Raw genomic sequence first — 21,326 nt, 5'->3', positions numbered from 1 at the left:
TCCTTTTGTTTTGAGGAGGAGTTCTGTGCAACTTTAAAGCTAGCATGCTGCTTAGTGAACTTTGGCTCACTATTAATAAAGTGGTATTTTACTGTCTTTTTAAGACTTCTAGAGCTTAAAATTATATTTATTTTGCCAGTCCAGATAGTCTTGGAGCCTGATTCTCAGAATGTGTTCTGCTCCAGTGCAAGGAACCTTGTTCTGTTGGAGAATCCATGTTCTACTTGAAGAAGTCTTCTTTCATTAAAGAAAGACTCCTTGTGCTGAAAGATCATATCCACAGGATCAGCCAGTGTTTATTCTTAAGCCCCACTGATTTCTTTTTAATAAATTACTTCCAATTGGATGGGTTTTTGGTTTTTTTGCTCTCACTTCTCTAAAATGTGTCTTTCAGAATTCAAAAAGTTACATGAATGGATCAAATAGATTCAAAATTCAGAAACCAAAATTAAGCACTAAGGAAACAAGTAAATCTCAGGTAATGCAAAAATATTTTCACATTTAGCTTTACCAGTATGAAAGGCAGTTACCTATAATTCTTTGTAAAGGATATGCTTAAGTATTTGCTTGAACTTTGAAGCCAATTTTGCTCTCAGTTTTGTGGTTCCAAAACAGCATGCGGTTCCAGTTAACATATTGAAATACAAAGTTATTCCTGTTTTCACAACACACAAAGGTATTTTCATTGCTTGGTTCATAAAGATATACATCTCTTGACCTTCACTGAAATCAGTGGTATCTTTTACAGGATCCAGAGATGCAGTGTCTACTATCAGACAGTGAGAACTGCCTAAAGCCGCTCAGTCAGAGCAATGGAGTCTGTGAGGGTTATGAAAAGGGACAGTCTGCTATAAGCTTCATTGGGGCTTTACGAATACCTGTGAGTATGCGTGTCATCTTTTTCAAACACAACTTGTGACTTAACTTGCACTTTAATCCACTTCTTGTAAAAGATTACTGTTTTTATGGTAAAAACCTCCACTCATCTTCCTTAAGAGATTTTCCTCCTTCTGCTAACACTGTCCAGTTTAATTTAAGAGAAAAATGTTGTTAGTAGAGTGTTGGTATGTGCCCTAATCACTATTTTCATTTTCCCAAAACATAAAGTATCAAAGGAAAAACTCTCGAGGTATGAGATTTAATAGCCCAATCACATGAATATCATGGCACTATAGTTCAATCTACTAAAGCACAAGCACAAGCCAGTATAATAAATGCTGCCAACTGATGAATGCTAGGCTCAAAACAGAACATACTCTCTTTATATGCTGGTTGATCTGCCCACAAGCCCAGAAAGCCAAGTAATTATGAGCATAAGCCAACACCAATACATGGCTAGATACCATGCTGACTGCCAACCCAATTCAGACACACAATTATATTGTTTTGAAATTGCAAACAAAGTATCAGTGTGATAATATGAGGTACTCAGCTCAAGAAAAAAAGAGCAGCTCAAAGAAGGTATGTTTGATTTCTTAAATACTTTGTGAAAATCAATGCAGGTATCTAGTTCTGAATTTTTATTTTCCTTCTTTTTACATTTCTTGTCTTCTCTCTTACTAGGGGGTTGTAGAATTCTCTCTGTGCCTGCTATTTGCCAAACTGGTCAGCTACACTTTTCTTTTCTGGCTTCCACTGTATATCACAAATGTAGGTAGGTATCTTTTTGGATAGGAGAAATGTTTTATAACAATATTGAAGAAATTATCTTAAGAGTATATTTAAAAACAGATTGCTCTGACTTGAGAGGGTAAACCCCTTTGATTTTTTTTGTTTGATTTTTTTCTATAGATTATAGATTCTTCTGTGATGCGTTTTAAAATAATCATAAAATGTCAGTGAACAAATAAAGATAAAGCTTAATAACTGTCAAGTGGGATAATATAATATTGGTGCATTTTATTGTATTTGTAAAAAAAGACATTTTGTAATCAGTACTAATTTGGGGAATTACCTGCAAAGATTTTTTTTTACTGTTTCCAAAAACAAGTTATGAAAACTAATAAAATAGCAGGAAAGCTATACATCATGAAAAAAATCAAATGCCATAACATACAGAAGTGGGGAACACATGGAACTGTTTTATTATGCATTCTTCTCTCTGACACAAGCACCACTTTAAACACACAAGTAAAATATCTCTCTAGGAAGCAGCTTCAATGTAGTTCTTCCAGAGTACAAGTTAGCAAGAACTTCCTGGCAGAGCAATCCCTCAGTGGAATAGGCTTCCTTGGGAGGTGGTGGGCTCTCCTTCTTTGGAGGTTTTTAAGCAGTGGCTAGAGGGCCAACTGACAGCAATGCTTAATCTGTGAACCTAGGCAGATCATGAGAGGAGGGCGGGAAGGGTTACATCAGTGCTTACTTCTTGTGGCTCCTTCTTACATGCCCAGGGTAAGGCTGGTTGCCACCTTGGGGCCAAGTAGCAATTTTCCCCAGGCCAGTTTAGCTAGGGATCCTGATGGTGTTTTGTCATCTTCTGGGCATCGAGTAAGGGTCACTGGGTGTGTGGGGTGGGGGGAGGTGTGAATTTCCTGTATTGTACAGGTTGTTAGATTAAATGACCCTAGAGATCCCTTCCAACCCTATGATTCTATTATTCTAATTCTTCTAGAATACAGCTCAAAATTAAGTTGAGCTGTAAGATATCTTGATAAACAATTTTATCTTTCTTAAGAGCTCCACAAAACTTTTGTAGAACCTCTTGCCCACTATTTGAAAGCCAACTTCAGTCTAGCATTCCTGTACTAAAATATTTTTCAAGGCATTTGGGAAAATAAGACTCTACAGTACTCTGTGTGTGTGTTAAGTGCTATCAAGTTGCTTCTGACTTACAGTGATGGTATGAATTAACAACCTCCAAAATGTCCTGTCATTAACAGCATTGCTCAGATCTTGCAGACTGGAGGCTAGGGCTTCCTTTATTGAGTCAATACATCTCATGTTGGGTCATCCACTTTTCCTACTGCTTTCTACCTTTCCTAGCATTATTGTCTTTTCCAGTGAGTCTTGTCTTCTTATATGATCAAAGTATGATAGTTTCAGTTTCATCATTTTGGCTTCTATAGATAATTCAACCTTGGTTTGATCTAGAACCCACTTACATGTACTGTACATGAGATCATTTTAACATTATTGTAAAATTATCCCTGGTGCAGAGGGGCCTTTCCTGTTAAGAAATGAGACTGCTACATGTATACATATTTCTGAAATAAAAATGAGCAAGGCCTTAGTCCCAGAAAGGAGTAAAGTAGAACAGCAATTCCATTCTAAGGATAAAGCCACTGCCAGTCAGAGTAGACAAGATTGACCTTGATAGATGAATTGTCTGATTCAGAATCAATTATTTATGATGTAACTCTATCCCTTTACCTCTTTTAAGAATAAGAATCAAATATATATTTGTACATCACAAATAGGACCTGACACAGGACCTCTTCATAATAAACCAAAATATTCATTCCTCCAATTCAGTCTGAAATATATGGTATAAGTAGGGATGCCAGCCCCACAGTGGGAGCGGACAACCCCCGACCCCACCTTTTGCCCCCTGGCCCAACTCTCCTGGCCAGCAGGGAGAAAGGGATTGGGGAAACCAGCTGGGAGCCACCAAAGCATGTGGCAAAAAAGTTATTTTAGCAAAAATGCTATTTTTCCCTTGGTTCATTTTACAACCGGAAGTGATATTATCAGGTCCTCTGGAGTGTGTGTGAGGGATATGGATCAGGCTGTGTGGATGCCTCCTCCTCCCATCCCCTGCGTTGGAGGTAAGAAGGACTGGCCACCCTAGATACAAGGAAACATGGGTGATGGCTCATTATATTTACAGAGTAATCACTTGCATCCAATAATGCAACTATTTGAGGGATGAGGTTATTACATATTGTAAATGTGTTCCAAGTGCTCTTTTAGGGAGCCAATTTCATGACATTTTAAGAGACCTAATATTTTTGTTTCTGTCTCTGGCAGATAACCTTAATGCTAAAGAAGCAGGGGATCTCTCTACACTATTTGATGTTGGGGGAATCTTTGGTGAGTTTATTACTTTATTATCTACACATACAGAGATTGCATATTTTTAAACTTGATATTCTTATGGTACAATCCTATCCTAACTTACTCCAGTTTAAGCCTACTGAAATAAGTGGATTTAGAGTGAAGTATCTCTGCATAGGATTGCATAACTCTTAAACTCAGGATCATACTAGGGGTGTGCAGCCCGAAAAGATTCGGATTTCCCACTTCAGGTTTACCCAAAGCGGGGAAAAAAATCGGAAATACCATAATTCTGAAGTGGCAAGCCCTATTACAAATGCTTCGGAAAGCTTTGATTTGGGATTTCCGAATGCTGGCCCCGATTTGGAAATCCTGAATCTTTACAGATCAGGTCCAATTTGGGCATTTTTTTCCTAATCGGATTCCCGAACCGCACATGCCTAGATCATACTAGATGACGCTTTAGGAGTTCCATGTTTGGAGTCCCTGGGTGTTGTTTCTTAGTAAACAGCATTTGTGCAGGTGACCTGATTAAAATCAAGACTGTAACTTGGGGAGGGGTTTAACCTTTTCGCCAACTTTGTTTTCCTGTCCTGAAATGGCTCCATAGAATTTGCTATTTACCCTGCTGGGTCAAGCATACAAGCTCTGTGTGTTGCTAGCATCTCACCTGAACCTTTGCAGGGCCATTTCATATCAGGAAAACAACATGGGTGGAAGTAGGGTTGCCAGGTCCCCTTACCCTCCCAGCTGGAGTGAGTGACCTGGCACTCATTTTTCTTGTTGTTGTCTTTTTGTGCATGCTCCTGGACCAACACGATGATGTCAATTCCAGGAAGTGACATCATTGTGCGGGCCCAGATTGCCTATGCACTTCGCACCAGGCCAATTTGAGCCCCAAATGGGACCAATTCTGCCTGTTTGGGGCCCAAATCAGCATTGTGCAAAGTGCAGGAGCACTCCCAGGGCAGCTTGATGATGTCACTCTTGAAAGTTTGCTCAAGAGGCCTGTTTCCCTGCCTTCCCTCCCCTTGCCATCCAGGTGAATGGAGGCAAGGGGCAGAGGGTGGGAGCAGGGGATCCTCCACCCACACTGGGGGAACAGCGCAAGGGGCAGAGGGTGGGAGCAGGGGATCCTCCACCCACACTGGGGGAACAGCAATCCTAGGTGGAAGGATTGTTTTCTCCCTCTCCCAATGTATCATCATCTCAATTCAAAATGAGCCCCATATGACTGCTATTCCAAAGGAGCTCCAAACACAGAACTCCCAGCTTCTTGTCTAGGTTGGCTACTAGTGTCATAGACTCATTCAGACATTCATTGTGCTTTGAGTTCTACATGTATCAATTCCTTCTTGTTCATTTTGATGTACTGGTTTATATACTTCTACTTCAGTCTTTTCCCATGGACTGTATTGTGTTGCTTCTGCCTGTTTCCTCTCACATTCTCTTTGTCAGAATATGTATCTAGACTATTTGCCTGTAAGTTCTTGCTGAAGCTTTATACCCAGAAAAGCAGAAGCTGCACAGTGATTGCCCATCTGAGCCATTTTCTTTTCTCTCCTGCCACCTCTTTTTCTGTAAGTTGTAATTGGACAATAAAAGGTAGTCTCAGAACTGCCCCCCCCCCCATCTTCAGGGCTTTTTTGCCCTGGAGACCAAAACTCCATGCTCCAGCAGTAGCCACGGTAAGTAAAAAGCAAGCAGTATTGATAATATATTGTGTTGATCAGATGCCTTCCACATATCCAATCCTATGCATAAATCACACTGGAAGGTGTTTACACAGCCTTATGTTGGGAATATGAGCTGATCCATCAAGCAGAGTGAACTTGTGAAGTAATTCTTCAAAGGCAGGAGTCAGAGAAAAGCAGAAGTCTGGGGCTGACCACATGAGCTCAGCTGCTCCACTGAGACAACAAGAAAAATAAAAGGAAGAACAAGGAGGTCACAGCTTTAGCAACAATGGGATCTTGGAGCAAAGGACAGGTCTCTGGGGATTCTGAAGGAGTAATGAGATTTGGTTACAGTTTGGAATTGACAGCTTAGAAAATCAAAGTAATCATCAGTGAACCTGGGGTTAACTTCTTGAAAGTTGGGTGGAAATAATAATTAACTCATGGAGTGACAGAGAAAAAAAGGGGAAAGAAGTGAAAGCGTCATTTTTACCATGCTCAGCTTGGTAAAAGAAAAGAGAAGAAAATGGGTTTTAATCTAGGAAGATATGCTTTTTATGGCATTATATAAAATGCTCTATGAAGTCTTCCTCTTATCTTTTCTACAGGTGGAATTTTGGCAGGCATCATATCAGACCGACTAAAGAAAAGAGCTTCAACGTGTGGCATAATGCTGTTGATTGCAGCACCCACAGTAAGATGTATTGTTATTGCTAAAAGTAAAAGTATTCCCCTGTGCAAGCACCGAGTCATTACTGACCTATGGAGGGGACGTAGCATCACATTTTCTTGGAAGACTTTTTGTTACGGGGTGGTTTGCCATTGCCTTCCCCAGTCATCTACACTTTACCCCAGGAAACTGGGTACTACTCATTTTACCAACCTCAGAAGGATGAGCCGGCTAAGGTCGTGAGCGGAGCTTGGGCTGCTACTGCTACACTGATGCAAACTCATAAATGGCATATTTCTTCCAAGTGGTAGTGGTATAGCTTTTTAGTTTCTGATATTAACTATTATTTTTCCCCAAAACATAATTTTTCCCTGACATGTCATATGAAAGTAATCAAAAATCCTCTAAATCACCACACTGGCTTCAAAACACAGAACTATAGGGGCCTCAGTCCTATGTCTCAGATTTCAGGATGCAAAATAATTCTAATTTATGGAAAGAGATCTAGCAAAAGTAGTTAGTCCTTATTACTGAAAATCTAAAGTAGCATGATGATTTTCAATTAATTGTTCATTTATTATCTCCGTCCCAGCTATATGTATTTTCAGCTGTCAGTAAAATGGGCCTCGAAGCCACTGTAGGTGAGTTGCCAATTTTCTGCCAATTTTATACTTTTCAGTTTTTATTTGTACTTATTAAAAAAGGTGTGTGAATGTTATTTCATAATTCCCCAAAAAGGACTGAAGTACAGGTTAAGACTGCTGTTTCTAATTACATTTCTAGGCCAGTTCAGCTATTACTTGGTTGTGATTTCTTCACTTGGGAATCTTCTGTTAAAGAGGGCAGCATAATTAATGAGCCATGATTAGTCACAGCAGTTTCAGTCTGCAAACAGTTCATAGTTTATAGCAGTGTCTTACTTTCTCCTTAAAGAGTAATTGACTGTAGTTGTAGAGTGACAGGATTGGCTGACTATTGTCCTCCCTTGCCTTTAGCCTGGGAGGCTTCTAGGTTCAAAATGTCACAAAAGTGGTGGAAGAGACAGGGAAACAAGTATGATTGATGGATGCAAGGTGTTCGCAAGGATGTAATACGCTTGTTAAAATGTCTGTTCAGCTCAGTTCTGTGACCATTGTTTGAGCTCAATGATAACCATCTTTTCCACTGTGTGTAACTGTATTCTAGGCCACTGTTTTCAAGTATATGCCAAGAATAATACATGTCTGTGGTATTGTTGTTAGATGACCGTATTTTTACCTTATTGAGTATTTTGGAAAACACTGTTTATAACAGGTACTTTATTTTTAATAAACACATATTGAATAATTGGTCTTAAACTCCATGTGTTAGTCATCATAAATGTTAAATGTCTAAAGTGTGTTTTTCCTTCCTCTCTCCAAGTCATGCTGCTCATCTGTGGAGCTCTTGTAAATGGTCCTTATGCACTGATCACAACAGCTGTCTCAGCTGATTTGGTGAGTGGTTTTATATTCTCTGAGTAATTCAGAGTCCTACTACATATGAGCCATTGGTCCTTCAATAAGTGATCCTGCTGTTCTGAGAAGATATATTATCCTTCTTACATACTAGCAAGGACCAAAACAAATGCAATGAAGACACAAATCTCTGTTGGTCTGTACAAGGTAAATGTCTCACGTATGCAAGTGCAATTCAAATCTGAGCCAAACAGAGAGAAGAGAGGGGATTTATCTCTTCAAGCCATATATGGTTTTGCTAATCAAACCCACTGTTCTAATACATTTATAAACATTTTAAAGGAAGGAAAATCTTTTTTAAAGGGCTTGTCTTTTTTCTTTCAAAATGCTAATAACAGTGAGGGAAGCCAGGTTTCAGTTGGTGAAATCAAGTAGGGAGTTGACAAGTTAAATCCTTAGACCCTGTTCTGAGTCAGGTCTGGACACATGCGCAATTTATTTTTTACAAGTGGATGTGTATTAACTACGTTCATATCTGTTTTGCTTTTTATTTAGAAGTTCTATTGAACAAAGCGCAACTTATTTATAAAGAAACATGGACAGAATCAGTGTCAGAAGTCTGTAATTCTCTGAGAACTAATCTAAGCCATAATGCTAATGAGCAACCTGAGACCTACTTCCCACATAAAATTTTCTCAAGTCTACGCAGTCATATGTAAAGGGTTCATAGGTGTTTCTAAGAAAGACCAAGACACTGCTGAGCTATACCTAGAGCCACAGCCCCACATACTACTTTGCCACAAGAAAATAAAACTTTTCCTGTGACTTTTAGAAAGAGGAGCACTCCCACATTATAAAGGCCAGGAAGGAGACAGCTTTGATGTTAACAACTTCAGACAACCATAGACTGAACTCTACTAATCTATGTAAAAGGCTCTCTGGAACTGTCTAAACTATGTTTTTTTTCTTAAATTCCTATGATCCATGTACTATTTGTACAGTCTTGCTGGTTTTAATTACTGAAAATAGCTTTTGTAATTTAATTCCTTACAGCATTGTAGATTAATTATTAGCTGAATAATTCTCTTTTTTTACAAATTTGTATATTGCATCTCTAATCTTTCAGCGTATGTGTTTTGGGTACAAGAATGGAAAAATTGGGGTGGGGGGAATTCAGCAGCAGATAACAAAATGCTACATACCCAGTTTGATTATCGAACACTGCTGAATAGAACGTATGCAATTTGCTTACTTAAAACTGATCTAGACATTGTGACAAACCCACAACTAATACTGAAAATGGCAGCTGTGTATTTGCTTCCTTGTTCCTTCCATAACACAGTACAGCATACTAATTTTCTTATATCACAGCATTCTGTGTTTCGCTGTCTCCTGTCAGTCAATAGTGTGGGCTTGGTTTGGGGAAAAGTGGAAAACTGCAGCATCAGAAACAAGTAGATATTATAAACAGGGTGGGAGAACTAGACATATAGCTGCTGCTTTTTCAGCACCAGCCGTATATTTCTTGTAATGCCATATGTTTCTTCTAACGGTGGGTTCCATTAAGCACATCGGACACTTGAAAGGGGACAGGTTTCCAGGAAAGAGTAAGATCCTGAAGCAGGTAGAGGCTTTTTCTTTCCACTAGCCCAAACCTGAGTGAATTGAATGCTTGCTGGGAGAGGTCCACCACTGTTTTTGTACCTTTGTAAGGTAGGTATCCCATTTCCCAACCTGATTGGGGAAGAAGGACATTCAGGAAAAATTTGCTGCCTAGTTTTAATGATAGTGTCCTGTGTGTGATTTTAGGAGGTCAGAGAGATCCAACACAACAGAGGCATAAAACAAAGACCACTACCACTGACCCTCAAACTTGGCAGGAGGCAGCTGAGCATAAGAATCTCTGTGCTGATCTATGAAACAGATTATTGGTGTTAGTTTGACGGGGATAAGGCAATGTAAATATAGAAGAGAGAATTTCATAAAGCTTAAGTACGGTTATAATCCTTATGTTAACTCTATCTTAAGCATGTACATGTAGAATTAGTTCCCAGAAACATGATTTCATGAAATTTGTTTCATAAAACAATGTCTGTTTCTAAAAGCTTTCATAAAACGTACATATCAAAAAATAATCAAAAGTTCTAGTGCACACAATTGTTTAAAACTAACCAGATTTTGGAAACTACAGTGTATTTCTGATATTTTGGAGAGAATATTTTAAACTGCTTTGACATATATCACTTATCCTGAAAGTGTGCAGTTCTAGCTATTTAGTAATATTTTTCTGTATATTTTCAAGGAGGGAAGAAGGGGATACTCTGTAAGGGAGAAATGATTGATAGTATTTCCTGTATGTAAATTACTGAGAACGATTTTTTTGTTATTGAAGGGTACCCATAAAAGTCTCAAAGGAAATGCAAGAGCACTTTCCACAGTTACAGCCATCATCGATGGAACAGGTTCAGTAGGTAAACTATCATTTCCCCCTATAAGCACAACTTAAGAACAGAATACTCTTCCTAGCACCTTCTGTTGACTCAGTCTATTTTCCAGTGCAAAAATTAGACACATACTTCCTCAGTTCTTCTTCAACAAGTGATACAAAGGCAACAGCAAGTTGCATGTCCTAAGAATGTGGGCTATTGCAGATTCTTGTGTGTGCATCCAGCTGCACATGTGAAAGTGACCCAACAAGTATGTGTAGTTCTTATCTTCCCTGTCCCATCTTCCTCAGCGATGCCTACATTCCTATGGGATAACTCACCACAGTGATGGAGAAAGAAGTTTTCTTCCTTTCCAAAGGCAGGAGGGGAGCTCTTATACATAAGCCTAGCTGCCAATCCCTTCCATCACTTGATCTGCTCAAAATACCTTCTCTTTTAGGAACTGTGTCTTATGAACTCATGTCCCTTGCACACAGTACCCAGACAACTACCATTTGAAGAGTCTTCACCCCACTGGAACTCCAGAGTGTCATTAGTAAATTGGTTTACATGGAGGTCTAGTTACTTCAGGTCACCCACTGGGACTAAATCCATGCTGTGTCATCCTAAAAATAATTTCCTAGGAGTAAGCCCCATTGAATAGGCTTGAGTAGGATTCTGCGAAGACCTGCTTAGTATTGCTCTCAAAAACATGCTATAAATTGATTTTTCTGCCACTGCCTATTAAAATGCTAGACCACTGCAGTAGTACTCTTTAATTATTCTAAGCAGTAGATGTTTGGGGTTATTGCCAGCTTCAAATCTCTAACCACAGATCTCTCCCAAAGGATTATGAATCTCGCTAGTTTGGCTAAGACTTAACAGAATCATCCCAGATCAAAACACACCAGAGATTAGGTTTATTATTCTAGCATAAACAAAAAATATTGTTGCACTCTAAGAAAAAATAAAAAAGCAAAATATTGTTTCTAACAGTACTTGCCTTAGATTACTTAATTACAACCAACAAAAGAGGGGATATAAAGGCTGAACTATAAAATGCAGCTTGGGAGCTCAGGCATCCATTCAGATATTATTCTAGAAAGCCACTAACTAGAACTGCAAAAACAGCCACATTCTATGCTACAATATAATTAGAAAAAACAGTTATGTTGATGATGATATTGTCACCCAAATAGGAGGTCTCCTTAATTAGTTGGGGGAATTAGCATTAAGCAGGAAAGCAAAGGGTAGTAACTGGGATTTTCCACCTGTATCTGTGGAGAACTCTCAAATAAATCAGGCAGATGTTCAACTGGAAAGGGTTTTTTTATTAAAGAGAAAATAAAGGCAAACATACAGAAAAACACACACTATGCATACAAGGCTAACTAGGAAAAACAGGGAGGAAAGTGGGAGACAGCAGTTTCAGAGAGGGCAATAATTACTAGTCTTGAAGATAGAAGGAGTCCATGGAGGCCACAGCGAAAACAACCAGCATTTCATGGCAAGAAGCTCAAGCAAACTTAGAGATGGGTTATGAATCCAGAACACACATAAACAGCACTTGGCTGGGGAGCCCAGTTATAGGGCAAAAGTACCCTGGGGCAAAATAGGCATCTTGATCCCCAAAACAATAACTTAATGGTTTGTCTGGAGGTGGGACAGTAAGTTGGGAGAGGCTTGAAGTAGGTATCTGGGATGGACTATAGGTGTAAATATTGCTTGATAACCTGGTAAGTACTGGATGGGAAGCTACCAGGTTTGCTGAATAGCTTTGATTGGGATAGGCGTAGGAGGGGGAAGTGTTGATAGGAATAGACAGGGGTTTTCTTAGGAAACCTCATTATCTCTGCATCTCTCAGGGGCGTGGAGGGGCTATCAGTCAACCACCTCTCACTCATGTTCTAGACTTATGAGGGACAGTTATGACATTCCATCTATAATTTGCCCTCTTAGCGTAAGGAAGGGGTCTGCCAACAATATACACTAAATGAATACAGAAGACACAAACATCTTTGGCACATAACTAAGTATTTTGGGCTCACAGTCCAGCATGGGCATAAAATTCCCCCCCCCCAAATCATCCGTGTAGAAAAGATTTCTTAATGGAATAGCTGAATGAATCTCTTTTATATAGATCACAATGGAGAGCTGGTCCGTTAATCATAAGAATTATAATAAAGCGGGAAACACCTGTTTGCTTCATTTATAAATCAGTTACACTGTTCTACAACTACTGTTGTACTACTACATTATAGGTACTGTGAAATTGTAAAGTTCTTAAAGAAATAAATCGGTTACAAGGTGTTAGATTACCGATAGGGGAGATTTATACTTGACAGAGTCCGAACCTTCATTTTTCTATATATAGAGAGGGAGAGAGGTCTTACCTTTTTTAAAAAATCAATTTTGTCTCCTGAATGTCTGTAATACAATAATCTGTGATTTGGGTAGATTTCCACTGCCTCCAAAGTATGAAAGTACAGTATGGAAGAGAGAAAGAGCATTGTTTTTACCAACTTGAGACTGAATACAATTCAACAACAGACTAAGAAGCATGGCTGGCTGAAAACTTCTTGGGGATAAAAAGCAAATGTAGGAAGGTAGAACAATTGCTCAATTGGACTGAGATGGCACTTCTGTTAAGAGTTCTGTCATATGGTTTACCGTAACAAAGGGGTAGAAGGAAAAATCTTACATGTAGCCTCCACATACTATTCCTTATAGGAAATATATGCTTGGGATGATTTGCTAGCATTTGTATGTCAGCAAACAGTAGCAAAATATAGTTTGGCTCCTGAATAAATGAGGGAGTCTAAATTATGCATGATGTTTATTATGATGCTTTACTTAATAAGGATTATATCCAACTCAGGCGACATAATCTATTATATTCCCAGTTCTGACACTTGCATTATCCTCCATCATTCAAAGAGTTACAATTTCTTCCACCATTCTCAGGCCCAGGATATGAAATAATATCTTGCTAGTAAATGTCTGATGTTCAGACCTTGACTCTTTTTGCTCCATAATGATAAAAAAGCATGGTGTGAGGCATAGCAGTAGAACTCCATCCCATCCAGGGTAGTTTGTACACATGATGACACAACTCAAGGGAGTACCTTTTTGCCCATCTATTTACTTATCAATTTGTGTGTGTTATATGCCATGAAGTCACCTCCAACCTATGAAGACCCTATGAATGAAAGACCTCCAAAATGTCCTATCATTAACAGACTTGCTCAGATCCTGCAAACTGGAGGACATGGCTTCTTTTATTGTGTCAAGCCATCTTGTTTAGGTCTTCCTCTTTTCCTACTGCCTTCTACTTTTCCTATTATTATTGACTTTTCTGGAGAATCTTCTCATGATGTGACCAAAGTACAATAGCCTCAGTTTTATCAATAGCAATGGTTTATTGGGTTCACACAGAGATACCCTCCCTACTCCCCACTCAAATAATAGACACCCAAGTAACCTCAATAGATGGTCTTTACAATTCAAACTGTTGTTTTGATAACATAGACGGTCAGCTTTTTGGATGCCTTGCTTCCTGAAATGTATTGGTTTAATGTATGTATGCTGTATTTTAGGAGCTGCTCTAGGACCTTTGTTAGCTGGTCTCCTCTCTCCCACTGGTTGGAACAATGTCTTTTACATGCTGATGATAGCAGATGCCTGTGCCTTACTTGTAAGTCAAAATGTGCCTCACAGTCTCATAAAGGTAAAGGTAGTCCCCTGTGCAAGCACCAAGTCATTATTGACCCATGAGGGGACGTCGCATCACGATGTTTTCTTGGCAGACTTTTTGTTATGGGGTGGTTTGCCATTGTTTTCCCCAGTCATCTACACTTTACCTTCAGGAAACTGGGTACTCATTTTACCGACTTTGGAAGGATGGAAGGCTGAGTCAACCTTGAGCTGGTTATGTGAACTCGGCTTCCGCCAGGATTGAACTCAGGTCGTGAGCAGAGCTTGGGCTGCAGTACTGCAGCTTACTGTGCAACAGGGCTCTTTTATGGTCTCATTTATTTAAAGTAAAAAACTTCAATTTAATGAACTGCCTAGGTCAGTTCCACAATGTGGGCACTGATTTGAAATGGAATATTCTGAAGCACACATCTTCATTACACTTGTTTATATAACGTGTGCTCTCTGTATAATGTATACTCATCTACAGAATTTTAATAAGTATACTGGGCAACAAAAGTACATCTGACCAAACAGATAGCATTCCCATAAAATTATTTCTGTGTTAGCAGTAACATGAATGAACAGTTCAGTAAAGTACCAAAGACTGGATTTTTCTCTTACCTAAACAGCATAAATAATGTTAAAATGATCTCCCAGTGTACAGGACTACTAAATAGTTTATACAGTCTCATTTTACCAAATGTCTTGAAAAATATTTCAGTACAGAAATGCTACTTATATAAGATATACATCTCTGAGGTAGAGTGAATTGGGGCGATAATGTGATTCACAGGAATTCTGTAATCCACAGTGTTCCATGCACCCCTTTGTTTTAAGTACTGAGATTCAAGCTAGACATGACATTGTTTCTAGTTCTGTTTTGGGAGCCCTATTTACTGAAGTAGATGTGATGATCTTGAAAGGAGCTGATCTGATTTCCCTTTTTCTTGAAGAAAGTAACTGTCCCATCTTAAAATACTGTAAATTGGATCTAGTGATCCATGAGAGAGTTCAGTTCACACAACAGATGCCTTTCATACCTGCATCCCTTGAAATAATGTCCCTTAGAGATCTGGAGACATCTAAAAACAGCACCAGGTGTGTGACATGGGTGTTTGCAGTAGGAAATAAAATCGGGGGGGGGGGGGGAACCCTGTTCACTTCCCTTACTTGTAGCCTTTGCAGAAATAGAGCATAGGATGCAATCCAGTATGATAATAAGAAATATGAGGCTTAAATAGCTTTTGAACATCTTTCATGGCTGCTTCAGTCAATGCATTAGCCCTACATGTAGAGAGGAACTGGATGGGAGTGAACCTTACTTTACCTTCCCAGCCCATCCAGCATTTGTGCCTGTAGTTCTAAGGTGTCTAGTCTAATCCCACCTGTAAAATCAAGTCTTATTTATACCTAACACTTAAGCTACCCCCCCCCCCAAATCTCAGAGGGAAACCTAAAAGGCTTTCAAGTTCTTTCAATGTACCCATTTTTGCTTGGTGGGGAGGGGGGGGGGAGGCTGATCATTAGCAGTTTGTTTTTCCCCTTTATTGTTGATTTGACTGTTTTATTCCTGGCTTTCTTTCCCAAATACTTTTAGTGAATCAGCCATTATGTTACAATCTTATGAATTCATAGTGAGATTAATGCTTCCTGCTCTTTTTCTTAACTTACGATATGGTGTCATCACATCAGTTTGGAATGAGACAGAAAATGTTGGCACCACTTTGGTGGGCGCTCATTTTCTAGCAAGAGTATGGTCCCACTCTCCCTGCCCCCCCCCCCAATTGCAAGAAGTAGGGAACTGGTCAAGAGGACAAAATATAGTCCCCCAGTTTGACAAGATAAACATAATATTCTTTTGAATGCTTTTCTCGAGAGTGCTGTTTTATTGTTTGGAAGATGCAGAGTACTTCTACAACAAGTTGTGCATATTGCTGGAATCTAATGCTGACTGGGAACTGGCTTCAGAAGGATAACACTAGTTGCTTGTGAAAAAGTTAACTGCGCTTTCAGAGAAATGTACGTGAGAAGCCAGCCAATTTCCCAACCAACTTGGACTCCCTCTGCTGTCCTCTTTAGCCATCTACAGCTGCATTTTTTGTTCTCTACTGATGTTTGTTTACTATAGTTCATCACATTATGTATTCTTGGTGGCTAATAAATCAATTTGTGATGCATCACATGTACATTACAAAATAATCCACTAACCAAGCAAAATCCATTGTATGCCCAATGCTTACAGTGGGGTATCATTTGCATGCAGGCATAACCAGATTGCTCTTTCAATTTCTTGGTTGGAGCTGCTTTGTGCACACGTTTTTGATAAGTTTCCAGGGTACCAGCCTATCTCTGCTTCTTGAGTTTTTAACATGTGTTCAGTTAGCTATATTATTTTAAGAAACTATCATAATTTTAAAGAAGAATTTATATGTGGCTATTTTTTCTCTGATATCTAACTGGATTTTTCATTTGTACAGTTCTTATTTCGTCTTATACGGAAAGAACTTCGCTGTGGAATGGATCAGACTCTGTAAGTTTTCCATGCAATAATAATCTGGTTTTTGTTTTACTTTCTCTATTTTGATTCCTGTTTTCTTACAAAGACAATTCAGCAAGTTTAAATTATTTTTTAAAATAAAATACACTTTGTTTTCACACCTGCTAGAGGAAATGTTTAACTTTTATTTCTTCCACACTATGTGTTGACTGCTTAGGAACTGATCATGAGAAGCTATGTGCATTGACACGTAGTTCCAGTTTCTGAACTTCTGTGTGCTATTTTTCTTTGGCAGCAGAAGTTTTGATGCAGCAAAGCAAATAAAGCCTTTGTAGCATCCTTCTTTTTCAACTCCAAGCATGTGCATATACCTTCCTTGGATCACAGCCTTGCAGTTCTTATGCTACTAAGGTCAGAAGAGTTGCAAACCTGTGAAATTAATTTGGAACTGGCCCGTGTCTGTCTCAATCTGTGGCTGGCACAAAGCACACTAAACTGACTCTGACAGGAATGGGCTATAGGAAATGCATTAAATTAGTGCTCCATTATTATGGCTTCTTCACTGAGTTTGTGTTGCCTTCCAAGCACACTGCAAAGTGCAGAATAAAACCAGTTAATTGTACAAGCTGCTCTGGCCTTGGAGAACTTAGGCTGTACACAGTTATTCATTTTTGAAGAGCAATGGGAACAGCTTTCCTCTTAATGCTACCATAACACTAGTCCAAATCTAGTATAGCAGTGTGATAACAATACAGTTATAACTGAGATGAGGCAGAATAGTCTATTAATTCCTCCCTACTCCTAATTATATGGAACTGTAGGAAAGGATGCAAATTAGTGAGATGGAAACTTTAGACAGAATTTCAGGCAGTTTAGAGTCTAGTCAATTTCACTAAACTGCAAAAGCAGGGCAAGGTTTTGCATAGAAGGGGAGGTAGAGGTAACCTTGTACTGTTTACCTTAAATGGCTTCAGCTGTAGAAATGCAAGATTCAGGTTTAGTAGCATCTTAAAGACCAACTAGATTTTCAGAGTATGAGCTTTCAAGAGTAAAAGCTCCCTTTGCTAGACACCCCTTTTAAATCCACCCACCATTTCTTTTTTTCCTATAATAAACCTTTCTATAAAGACATTTTTTGGCTTCCTTAGTACAATACATTCTGGGATATTTCTCTGAATCTCTTCCCTAGACCACTTGGGCATCTGACAAAGGGAGTTTGACTCTTGAAAACTCATACCTTGGAAATCCAATTGGTCTTTAAGGTGCTACTGGACCTGAATCTTGCTCTTCTATTACATGGCTACCCACCAGAAACTGTAGAAATGTGGATGGCTTAATGTTTTGTACAGCTTGGTGTCAGCTGGCTTTTTATGAATACTGTTCCCAAAGAAAAGGGGGTTATTTTGACCCCATAAATCATTGGGAAAAAGTGGTTTAACCATTTAAAATTTTCTACAGACACCCCACTCCTGTAATGCTTTCTCCCCAATGAACTGCAATACCCTGAAGTCCCTCCCCTCCCCACTGCCTTTCATCTCTAAGTTTGAGGTACATCAAAGGTGTAAAAGGGGTCATTCTGGCCCCCAATAGACTTGGCTTGAAAGTGAAGGTACTTTGCATAATTGTATTTGAGGGTTCTAGTGACCCCAACAAATATTGAAAAATGATTTCAGCAATATTTCCATGTATAAATAGATGGACCAACACCTATTATCTCCATTTTATAGGAAGGTGGGGCAAACAGTGAAAACTAAGATTTCTCTCCAAAATTTATATCCATAGATATTTGTTGTGCAAAAAATATCAGTTTTGGCTTTGGGATTTTACACTACTTTTGGAATTAGGGGTTGCAATGGCCCCCAAGGAAACCACTGTTTGCAACCTAAATAGTTGTGTATACAGTAGGAGCAGGTAAAAGCCCTGTGTTTGAGCTCTCAAAGTTTCCCTTATGTCCAGAGCCACGTGAAAAAGCTCATATTGAACTGTATCACAATTTTGGAAAATGGGGTCATTTTAACCCCGGCAAGACAAGCCTGGGCACGTTTGCAGACATTCTCTGAACCTCTTCACATTTACCAGGAGCCATTCAGCTTGTGAATTTAGATGATCCCCAAGCCATCTGTCCATTGAGCTGATTGTTTCCCTTTGTGGTGCTCTAACAAAGCTTCCCTTCTGCCCCATAGCTACTTTGAAAAGCTCAAATTGAACTGTATTGCAATACTGGTCATTCTAGCCCCCTCCAACTTTCAGAAGATCTTCTTAGTTTTCCTTTGTGATTGCTATCGTATACCAAAAATACCTTTTGATGATGGTGTCCTTGCATCAAAAAGGGGAAATGAGGCCAAGCAGAAAGTGGTTCTAAATAGCTACTTACTTGCTGTAAAATTCCTTTGGTCTGAACATATGCCAAAGTGCAAGAGTGAAAATTTTCCAGACGCTATTGCAAAACTTCCGAGTTTTTAATGGCCAGGGATATATTGTCTGCTCTACAATCACCTGTTAATGTACATCAGTTCTTGTTTGCTGATATATATATTTTCTTTTATAGGTTTAAAGAGCATTGACTTTCAAACAAGAACAACAGACCTTATGTGTGATAAAATAATTATTTTTAAAGACTTTGGCTGTGAGCCAGATAGCCAGTTTATTCCCCTGTTAATGATGCTGCTGTACTTAAAGGGGTTGAGGGGATCCCTGTTGCATATATTTCTCTGGATTGTGGCCTTTGTGAAAATATTCTTTTGCATTTGACTTGAGCAATGTTTCCTGAACCAATTTGCACAGTTACCGAAAGGAGACTTAGAAATTAATCCTCCCCCCACCCCTTTTTGTTTTGCACATCCACCAGTATCTCAGGACAGTGAGTTCTCTCAAAGAAGAGAAAGGAACTACCGGCTAATTTTATGCTGGAACTTAGCTAAAGCAAATGTGCCTTGATATTCATTTGCACATAATGTCTAAAGTAAATATTGTACTACTTTATTTTATTTTTAATAGAATGCAAACAGATTTGAGAATAAGAAGCTAAGAAAATTAACTTTGGGTGCTGGCTTACAATGTGCTAAGAAAAATTAGCAAAACGTTGAGCTAAGTACCCATCATGTCATGTCTGTTCGCTATCTGGAATGACTGTTGTTGAGTATAAACTGCACATTATGTTATAAGAAAACAGGTTGCCTTATTATCTGGCATTCATGATTAACTTTTCACTGTACACAATCCCCAAGCCAATATCCAATATACAAGAGACTGGAATTGAGGATCAACAGCAGCAAGTACATAATTATGCTGCAATTATCCAACCACTTACTTCTGGAGTTAGTCTCATTGACTTTACTGAACAGATAATTTGAGGACAGCTGTCTTGGCATTTACTGTATATTGTAATGAAACGGTGGCATCAGCTGTCCCACTGGATCCTTGGTACTGATTAGGAAATACTGGTTTAAAAGAAGGGTCATGATGACATGCATTTTCTTGTACATTTTTTTGTTTGGGGCCCAAATCATCTTGGTGCGAAGCACAGGAGCTCTCCCAGGGCCTGTGCAATGACGCCACTCGTGGGAGCACACCTGGGATCCCTCACCCCCAGCGGGGGACCTGCCAGCCCTACTCAACACTGAAGTAAATGGTGAAGATTGGCTGTTGTGGAGCTCTCTGTGTTCATCAACATAGCAGAAAATGTTGTATTATGGTTGTTTTTCTCAACTGTGAAGCCTTAGCATTAGATTTCATACCAGTGAAGAAAATCTAGTGACTGGTTTCAATCCTTTATTCTGAAGGCAGCTAAGCAGAGTGCCTTTATAGCAAAAGGTTCTCGATGGACAAATAATATTGCTGCTTAAAGCCTTAGTTGTTCAAATAGTTGTATTTGACTATACTATTGAGTATTTTCCATTTAATGTTCATCATTATACTGAAAATGTTCTACAGGGTAAGAGACTCAATTTGATACAAAATACATACAAGAAAAATAACTTGAATATTTACCAAAGGAAAAGACATATTTATATATTATCCTGCAAAAGCACAAATAGTACAGTTTGTCATAGTACTCTTTCTTCTTGATCATATTATAAAATCCCATTTCACTATGAAGCTTGCTTCTGGCTGACAAATGTACAATAGATTTTTTTATAAAGAAAATGTACATTGTATGATGTGCAAAGATATATAGTTTCAATATTTGTACTATTAATGTGTATTTATTAAATTTAGGTAACTGGTTTCTCTGATGATTAGTTTCTTATTCTTTTTACAGGATTCATAATACTTAAGCCAAGTGTGGCCAAGGGATAGGTGTAGCATGAGCTCAAAACCCCCATTTCCAGTCTGAGTAGTAAAAATTCACATCCTTTCCTACAGTTCTGTGTGTTTCCCCTCATATTCATTATAGCTGTGGCTCAAAATCTCCCTACGTGATCTGCACTCTTCCAGTAGGAGAAAAGATACAGAGACCTCAAATTTTTCTTCCTGGTAGAAAAGCAACTTCAGGGTATGTGATTTTTGAGCAGCAGTATGGCGGGAAGAGATCTTGTTGCCTCATTTGTAAATATCTCAAAGATTGTTTATTTAAAACAAAAAAGGCATATTTTGGCCCTGAATGTTACGACAGCATGTCTAAGGAATATTAGTAGGATATTAGTGGGCTAGTGGTGTTAAATCAGTTGCATAAAAACACACAAAAACAAACCTAAGGCGCCTTCAACACATTTATTGAAGAATAAACTTTTGTGAGCTAGTGCCCGCTTTATTAGATACAATCTGACATCTATGGTTTGAATTTCTCCATACAAGTTGTCCTAACTGTGAGTACTCAGTTTTCTTTTCTACGGTTTTATTGCATGGATCCTCTTAAAAAAGAGCATAGGTTCTTCCCATCTCATTCTTTGATCACTTATATTAGGACAACTAATATTCTTAAAAATGAAG

The 21,326-nt window shown here is 38.8% G+C and overlaps 1 protein-coding gene across 2 annotated transcripts in view; it reads left to right on the top strand.

Annotated features, from left to right (window-relative positions):
* SLC37A1 (solute carrier family 37 member 1) overlaps positions 1–20,629 on the top strand; it is a 45,337-nt gene extending 24,708 nt beyond the window's left edge. Inside the window, exons 10-20 of one of the 2 annotated variants that reach the window (XM_054973394.1) lie at positions 395–478; positions 749–880; positions 1,564–1,654; positions 3,967–4,029; positions 6,278–6,363; positions 6,932–6,980; positions 7,741–7,814; positions 10,168–10,246; positions 13,798–13,895; positions 16,375–16,427; positions 18,943–20,629. In XM_054973394.1, the coding sequence (XP_054829369.1) occupies positions 395–478; positions 749–880; positions 1,564–1,654; positions 3,967–4,029; positions 6,278–6,363; positions 6,932–6,980; positions 7,741–7,814; positions 10,168–10,246; positions 13,798–13,895; positions 16,375–16,427; positions 18,943–18,958 (825 nt within the window). In that variant the 3' untranslated portion in view covers positions 18,959–20,629. The remainder of the gene's footprint in view (positions 1–394; positions 479–748; positions 881–1,563; positions 1,655–3,966; positions 4,030–6,277; positions 6,364–6,931; positions 6,981–7,740; positions 7,815–10,167; positions 10,247–13,797; positions 13,896–16,374; positions 16,428–18,942) is intronic. The other variant, XM_054973395.1, reaches the window with a different exon arrangement.
* Positions 20,630–21,326: the final 697 nt, after the last annotated feature.

This window comes from Eublepharis macularius, chromosome 3, assembly GCF_028583425.1.
Source record: "Eublepharis macularius isolate TG4126 chromosome 3, MPM_Emac_v1.0, whole genome shotgun sequence".
Taxonomy (NCBI): domain Eukaryota; kingdom Metazoa; phylum Chordata; class Lepidosauria; order Squamata; family Eublepharidae; genus Eublepharis; species Eublepharis macularius.
Note: the sequence above shows the minus strand (reverse complement) of the source record. Positions and strands in the feature narration are given on the sequence as shown.